The 7,205-nt window shown below is 54.0% G+C and overlaps 3 protein-coding genes across 3 annotated transcripts; 1 reads left to right on the top strand and 2 right to left on the bottom strand.

Annotated features, from left to right (window-relative positions):
- On the bottom strand, positions 1 to 550 carry STEHIDRAFT_62285 (uncharacterized protein; the record flags this gene model as incomplete). The annotated part of the gene is made up of 2 exons (XM_007306728.1): positions 1 to 151; positions 204 to 550. The coding sequence occupies 2 exons, from the start codon at positions 548 to 550 to the stop codon at positions 1 to 3; spliced, it is 498 nt and encodes a 165-aa protein (XP_007306790.1).
- Positions 551 to 2,009: 1,459 nt separating this feature from the next.
- On the top strand, positions 2,010 to 5,465 carry STEHIDRAFT_61979 (uncharacterized protein; the record flags this gene model as incomplete). Its single annotated transcript, XM_007306702.1, has 5 exons — positions 2,010 to 2,706; positions 3,703 to 4,036; positions 4,112 to 4,211; positions 4,458 to 4,688; positions 4,797 to 5,465. 5 exons carry the CDS (start codon positions 2,010 to 2,012, stop codon positions 5,463 to 5,465), a joined length of 2,031 nt encoding a protein of 676 aa, XP_007306764.1.
- Positions 5,466 to 6,557: 1,092 nt separating this feature from the next.
- STEHIDRAFT_36760 (uncharacterized protein) lies at positions 6,558 to 6,842 on the bottom strand (the record flags this gene model as incomplete). Its single annotated transcript, XM_007306678.1, has 1 exon — positions 6,558 to 6,842. A coding segment is annotated over one exon (285 nt), but the record flags the coding sequence as incomplete, so codon positions are not given.
- Between the last annotated feature and the right edge of the window lie 363 nt (positions 6,843 to 7,205).

Here is a 7,205-nt window from a genome sequence, read left to right as displayed (position 1 = left end):
TCACAAATCTGCAGCCTCAGCCCGAGCCTTTGCCAGCATATCAGGTGGTAGGGTACGATGACTATGGTACCGACGATGAATCCACGCAGCTTGTCCCCCCATAAGGCCATGTAAGTACGAGTCCACAAAGCGTGCAGATCGGTTTGCAAACCTAACCAGAATTTTAACAATGAAATATGCAAGGAAACCACAGATTTGCTCACCTCCGAACCTTTTCAAGTGGCACCTTATCCAGGCAGTCCTGAATCTTAGCCTCGAGCTCGTTCTCAGTGCTAGTACGCGGTCCATTGCGGAAGATATACTTCGCGGCACCCCAATACTGCTCGATGAAGTTCAACTCACAGTGATATTTGGGGTAATAGTCACAGAGGTGACCGCGTTGCGTGATATACTCCTCCAGCGCAGACTTCTGGGCCACAAAATCAGGCTGGCAGAAGAGGAGCCATCGACAGCAGCAGTCAGTAAGTCCGGGCTCACATTTGAAACCCGGACACTCTGCACGAAGACCGCCTGCAGGCCAGAGACCCCTCTCCTTGATAATCTGCTCCATACCCTTGAACCAGCCAGGATACTCAGGGTATTCTCTTCGTAGTAGAATGGTTGCGGAGAGCCATCGGGCAAGAGTCCGGGACGCATGCGAGGGCCATCTTTATGGTGAGTCCAACTAGGATGAGGTCCTAAGGTATTATAAGTGTCAGCGTCCAGATATTGGGATGGACGGGGTTTAAAGCTCACCTTTCACCATGCGGAGAGCGGAAAGAGCATCGTCTGCTCGTTTAAGGTGGCTAGGCGCGTTGTCGAACAGCCAGAGACCTTGAGCGCAACCACCCGTTCGCTTTTCGAAGATGTCGATGGCGTGTTTGACCTGAGCGATAAGCTCATCGCAATTGAACCATCCGTCACGATGCTTTCCTGCTCTGAAGAGTCTTCGAGCTGCTCGTTCGGGGCTGAAACCGAAGGACAACATGGGACCTTTCAGCGATGAATGACATCAAATGAAGTCGATGATAGGGCCCCGGACTCCTTGGCCCTGTATTTTGCGATTCCGGACGGCTCCTGCTGGGTGCGGATATCGTCGGTATAGCGTGTGGCCGTTGATCCTGGTGTTCGCCGCTCATTGACGAGGTTTCCGGTCATGCGTAGCAGGTCTCAGCCCTTTGATTGGTTCAGTCGTAACCTTGGCAGCTTGCGCGTAGGTCCGGAGGGTCTTCTAGCGTCTTGGATGATCTTTTATTTCACTTACGGACTGTTTTTCTATCCGTCCGGACGCATTTCGTTCCGTTTATTTGCAATGTTTCAGACTATATGTACTCTTCCACACCACCATGCAATACAGGTTTCGGACCCCCTTTAGTTCACCCAACATATCTCAAAAACCCCCCTTTTGCCTCCCCGAAACTTCCGACGAGCTCAAGAGATCACTCGCCGTTCCGTCAGTGTCAGTAACAGTCGCCCTCGTATTTCGTACCGCAAGTCTCAGTCGTATCGTCGCGCTCGTCCGGAGCTCCCGTTCTCGTTCCGGAGTCGGATTCTGCCCACATAGAACCAAACTCGCACCCGTGTAAGTGGTTGGTGGTTCGCTTCCGCGCTTCTACCGGTCGCAAGCACATCATTTTGGAGCCCACCGCGAGGGGTTCTATTTCAAGATTCTGTCTTCAACCAACAATCCTACTACCCCACCATCATCACCAGTACCAGCGCCGAGTGCACCTCGTCGCACTAGACTACAGACGCAGCACCCAAGTGAAATCGAACCATTCAGCACTGCCGTAGACTCCGACGACGGAGAATTATTCTTTGTTCCCGTCCCAGAGGCACTATCCGCACACACCCAGCTAGAATATCAACCAGTTTCCCCAGAGACACGCGCTTGGCTAGGTCTTCCAGCAACCCCGCATACATCTCCGCAAGCAAGCCAGTCACCATTACCGGACCTCACCCCATCCACACAATCCGCAGGCTACACCAACACAACACCCCCAGTCACCAGTTCAGCAATGTCGACCACCATGCCCGCCCGTGGCGACCGGACAGCGCCGTCATTTGACAAGTCCAATCCGCGAGAGCTCCGCCGGTACTTCGCCGAGTTAGACAGACACTTCACGCGGGCCTCTGTTCAGGATGACACAGCAAAGAAGGAGCACTCCTGTCGTTACCTAGACGTCGATACCGCAGAGCTGTGGGAAACGCTCCCAGAGTACAAGGATCCCCTCAAGTCATTCGATGAGTTCAAGAAGAAGGTCCTGGAGTTATATCCAGGATCTGGGAAAGAGCGGACCTGGTCGGTAGCGGACCTGGACCTTTTAGTAGGCGAGCGTAGCCGGCTGGGTATTCAAACACTCGGAGACCTTGGTGATTTCTATCGCCAGTTCCTGGCTATCACCACCTATCTCCTGGACCAAAAGCTCCTGTCCGAAGTCGAACAGGTCCGAGCGTTCCGCAGAGCCTTCCAACAAAGCCTGGATGTGCAGGTTGCCGCACGGTTACAGCTTAAGCACCCGGATCATTACCCGTCCCACCCGTACCAGCTCAATGACATCCTTGAAGCTGCTCGTTGGGTCCTTCATGACACCCCTTCTACACTGTCCACCGGAATCTCGCCTGCAGCCCTCCCGTTGACCACAGCATCCTCAGTTCCCAGTTCGGGTATCAAGGCGGAAGACTTCCAGTCAATAATGACAGCAATGACACCAGGGCATGCCACGAGTACCAGGACCCGTGAGTACCTGCAACGGATACTCATAAGGCACACCATCGGGTACCTGTATCCGTGGATACAGATACTCGTTCCCACGGGTGGCTGCACGGATACAGGTAGTGCTTCAGGTCCCACAGGTACCCGTGGGAGAGTACCTGCCATATCGCGTCGGAATTTGCCGGAGGCCAGACGTGCATCCAGTGATGCTTTGCTGGCACATCTCTCCTCACTCTTCTCCGAGCACACACCACCATCGACAGAGTTGACACGTCGTGTTTCTGTCCATGGTGGTGATGCTTATTCTAGGCACTGGTTTCTATATCTATTGGTACTTTGTTGAAGAGATTTGGTGTGTTCATTGTTGGGAATGATGGTACTCAGGACCTGGTGAGTACCTCCCTCCCACTCTTATCGTAAATTTGCTCGTTCTCACCCAATTCCGCGTACATCTCCAATGTTGCGGGGTCAATCGATGCGGATTAATGTCCGTCATCACCTCCTGTACTTGGTTTGACGCGATTTGGCCCACCCGTTGTCGAGAACGATGACATTGACCTGGTGAGTACCCCCTGCTACCTTCTATCGTAAATTGCTTCGTTCTCACTCAATTCTGTGTGCATTTGTGATGTTGCAGGGTCGATTGACGCGTGTTGATGTTCCGCATCGCCCCCTGTACTTGGTTTTATGCAATTTGGCCCACTCGTCATTGGGAACAATGCTATTGATTTGGTGAGTACCTCTCCACCCCCTTCCCCAGCTTATATGTACCACAGTACCCACGGGTACCCCTCAGGTACCTACAAGATACCCGTAGACTCATTCTATCCATGAGTACCTGCCCATTGGCAAGTACCTGTATCCGTGGATATGGATACCCGTTCCCACGGATGCCACCCCGGATACAGGTGTGGCCTCTGAGGGAACAGGTACTTGTTCCCACGGATACAGGTACTCGCACGGATATAATCGTGGCATGCCCTGAATGACACAGATCTTGACAGCAGCGCTGTCAGCTCAAGGAAGCCAGGTACAGAACTCCGGAGGACCCCGACTCACCGATGGGGCACCCCAAAGACGTACGGGAGGAACACCAAATAATCTCTGTTCCTTCTGTTGGGTTCCGGGCGAACACTTCATTGCCACCTGCCCAAAGGTGGACGAATACCTGAAAGCGGGCAAGGTGATCCGACGAGTGGTGGATAACAAGATTGTTTTACCGAGTGGTGCATTTGTACCAGGACATATCCTTCCCGGCCGACCCTTGCGAGAACGTGTAGACGGATGGCATAGGCTGAACCCCGGACAGCTGGCCAGCGTAGGAACCGTGAGCCAAGCAATGTTCCAAATTGTTCCCCCCCGAATCTTGTCACGGATGGATTCACTCGCCAGCCCCGCCCCAGTTCTCACACAAAGTGTTGCGACCAACAGGGACCCCCCTCTCAGCAGGGAGGGGCGCATCCAGAGTCTTGAGCGGGAGTTGTTTGCGCTTAGGTCGGGTAGAAAATACCAGCCTGTCATCCCACCGGCTAGCCGACTCCCCAGAGGATCCGAGCCAGACCCGGACTATATGCCTGCACCGCCAGAAGATGATGTGCAGCCCGACCCTAGCATTGACGCGGTACCCAGCGTATCCGGAGATGTACCCGAAAATAAGAACGATCCACAGGAAGTTGCAGGACAGCGCAACCAGCCACTGCAAGCTACGCTTCCGGAACCGATACACCCATTTGCGAACGTACAGGATGCAACCCTAGCAAAGGCCCCCACCCTTGTTCGAGTACAGGACCAAGCTGCAGCTATGTCCGGCGTGGCTAAGAAACCAGCCCCCAATTATCAGACGGTGTCTCCGGTATATAGCGAGAAGGATGCCCAAGCGGTCTTTGACCGTGCGATGGCACAGAACATCACCGTATCGCAGAAGGAGCTGTTATCACTAGCCCCAGAGCTCCGGAACTTGGTCCGGGAGGTTTGCTCCGCACGCAGACAGGCTGTAAAAGATTCCGGAACAATGGCGGCGAACCTACAGGTCACCGCAGAGCTCCCCTTCGCCATTGATGACATTGAACCCCCTGCCAAGCGGAAAGAGCCCATAGCGCAGGTAGAAACGAATCAAGCCACTCCGGAGACGGTTCTGGGTTTACACCAAGCGACCCAACCCGTACCGCACCAGCCCGGAACTCCTCTACCAGGGTCCCTCGTAATTCCGGATGTCTATGAGACATACCTAAAGTCGCTACCACCGGGCGCGACACTCGATACCTTGGTAGTCTCTCAGGAGTCGGCCGCTCTCCGGGCCATCAATCCCTTGGTGGACCATCAGTTACATGTGGAATGCATTCTGGACCCGGGGTCACAGATCATTGCCATGTCCGATGCGGTGTGCAACGAGTTGGCCTTGATATATGATCCATCCTTCCGCCTCAATATGCAGTCAGCAAACGGCGAGTTAAACCTCTCCTTGGGGCTGGCCCGGAATGTCCCATTCCTCATTGGCGACCTTACCCTATATCTTCAAGTCCACGTTTTACGCAAACCAGCCTATGATATCCTACTCGGTAGGCCCTTCGACGTATTAACGGAAAGTATCGTCAAGAATTTCCGGGACGAGACACAGTCGATAACTATCCATGATCCTAACACCGGGAAGGTGGCAGTGGTTCCGACGGTTCCTCGAGGACATGCACGGTTTGTGCATAGGCCAGTGGTGGCAAACACAAACCCTCCACCGGAGGCAATGCTCGCGGGTTTTCGCACTTCGAGGAATTGATCAACGATCAAGGAGAAGTGGCGCTAATCATTTCAGTCGACCCTAACGCGCCGAGATCCATTCATTTTTTTTATTTTTATTTTTTTTAATCCGATTTATTGTCCATCAGCGAAGAGGCCGCTATGTAAGACAGAAACGCACGTGAACTACAAACAGACAGAGAAAACAAGCGTAAGGGAGACAGACAGGAACCTAAATAGGCACAGAAACAGAATAGAAGGTCACGGGAGAGGGAGAGGAGGAAAATACACAGGACTAGGCAGTGGGGTATAAAGGGAATAAGACACGATGTAAAAATGGACACGAGACGGCGAGAACGGGCACGAGAATCGACACAGAGACCATATGAGAACGGACTAAGAAACCGGTGGAGACGAAAGAGAGCGAGAAACTTCGGATAACACGGGCAGAAAACGAACAAGTCAACACAGACAGAGACCGTGGTAAGGTGAGGAACGTCAACAGAACGGGAGCGAGAAGGCACGGTGCAGTCACAACAAGACGGAGGTAACGGAGACGGGAGGGCGGAGCGGAGGGCAAGCACTACAACATTCCTACATCCTTCCACCCGAACGCGGAGAGGCGGAGTTGGATCGAACACCCGAAGATGCGGAGTCGGATCGAACGCTCGAGCCGGGGAACTAGCGTCCAGTCATGAAAGTGGGTAAAAAGTGTTTAGCATGTCAAGGGCAACGGGCATGAGAGGATCGAAACAAGTGGAAAGAAAACAAGACAAAAGGGAACAGAGATAGAGACAGAGGAAAAGGGGCTTTAACCTGGATCAAATTCGCGGCGAATGAAGCGGCCAGTTGCGTGCACGAAAGCCAGAAGTGGTATGACGCTGGCCTGCCGATCCAAAAGGACATCGAGACCCAGTCGACGAGTGCAGCAAGCGCGTTGGAGGATGTATCGTTCATGTCGGTACTTCGGACACTCGAGAAGGAAGTGACCGACAGTTTCTTCAGCCGCACCACATGCCGGACAGCGGGAGGAATTGACCAGTGCAAATCGATGGAGGTATTGGTTAAGGGGAACATGCCCGCACCGGAGTTGAAAGAGGATGCTGGACCCGGCACGACGTAAGGACGGGGTGTCGACGAGTTTAAGAAAGGCTTTGGACGGGAGAGAGGGACCGATGCGCCGAAACTGCTGAGAGCGTGTGGAGAGGGCCCATTCACTAGCCCAGCTATTAGTGATCTTGGACGTGAAGGACTGGACGAGCGCGGAGGAGTTGTAGGGAAGAGGGGACCGAAGTATGGCGGGGAGGTCGGCCAAGGCACTGGAGAGGCCACGAGCGGCGGACTTAGCTCCCCCGTCTGCAAGCTCATTGCCCACGACACCTTCGTGACCCGCGACCCATCGAAGCTCCAGCCGGTAGCCTAATGGGCCACGCTCGCGCTTGAGAGCCTTCGTAAGGCGCACGAACTCGTCGACTAAATGTTGACCGGAGTGAGCAGCGGCAGTCGAGGGCGACTTCAGAGCGCTTTGATTGTCGATGTTAATGGAAGAGTGCACGCAGGCATCGGCTTCTGTCTGGATGAGGTGAATGCCGAGTACGAGTCCGACCAGTTCAGCCTCATACACAGTGTGGTGAGAAATCTTCCCCAGATGGAAGTGGAGCATCCGGGGGGCCTGTCCCAGCCGAAGGAGAACCGCCGAAGCACCAACCTTGCCTTCAATTGCGGAGCCGTCCGAGTAGATGCGAATCACGTTCGTCTGAGTGGCGTCAGATGCGACAGC

The sequence above is a fragment of the Stereum hirsutum genome (assembly GCF_000264905.1).
Source record: "Stereum hirsutum FP-91666 SS1 unplaced genomic scaffold STEHIscaffold_12, whole genome shotgun sequence".
NCBI lineage: Eukaryota > Fungi > Basidiomycota > Agaricomycetes > Russulales > Stereaceae > Stereum > Stereum hirsutum.
Note: the sequence above shows the minus strand (reverse complement) of the source record. Positions and strands in the feature narration are given on the sequence as shown.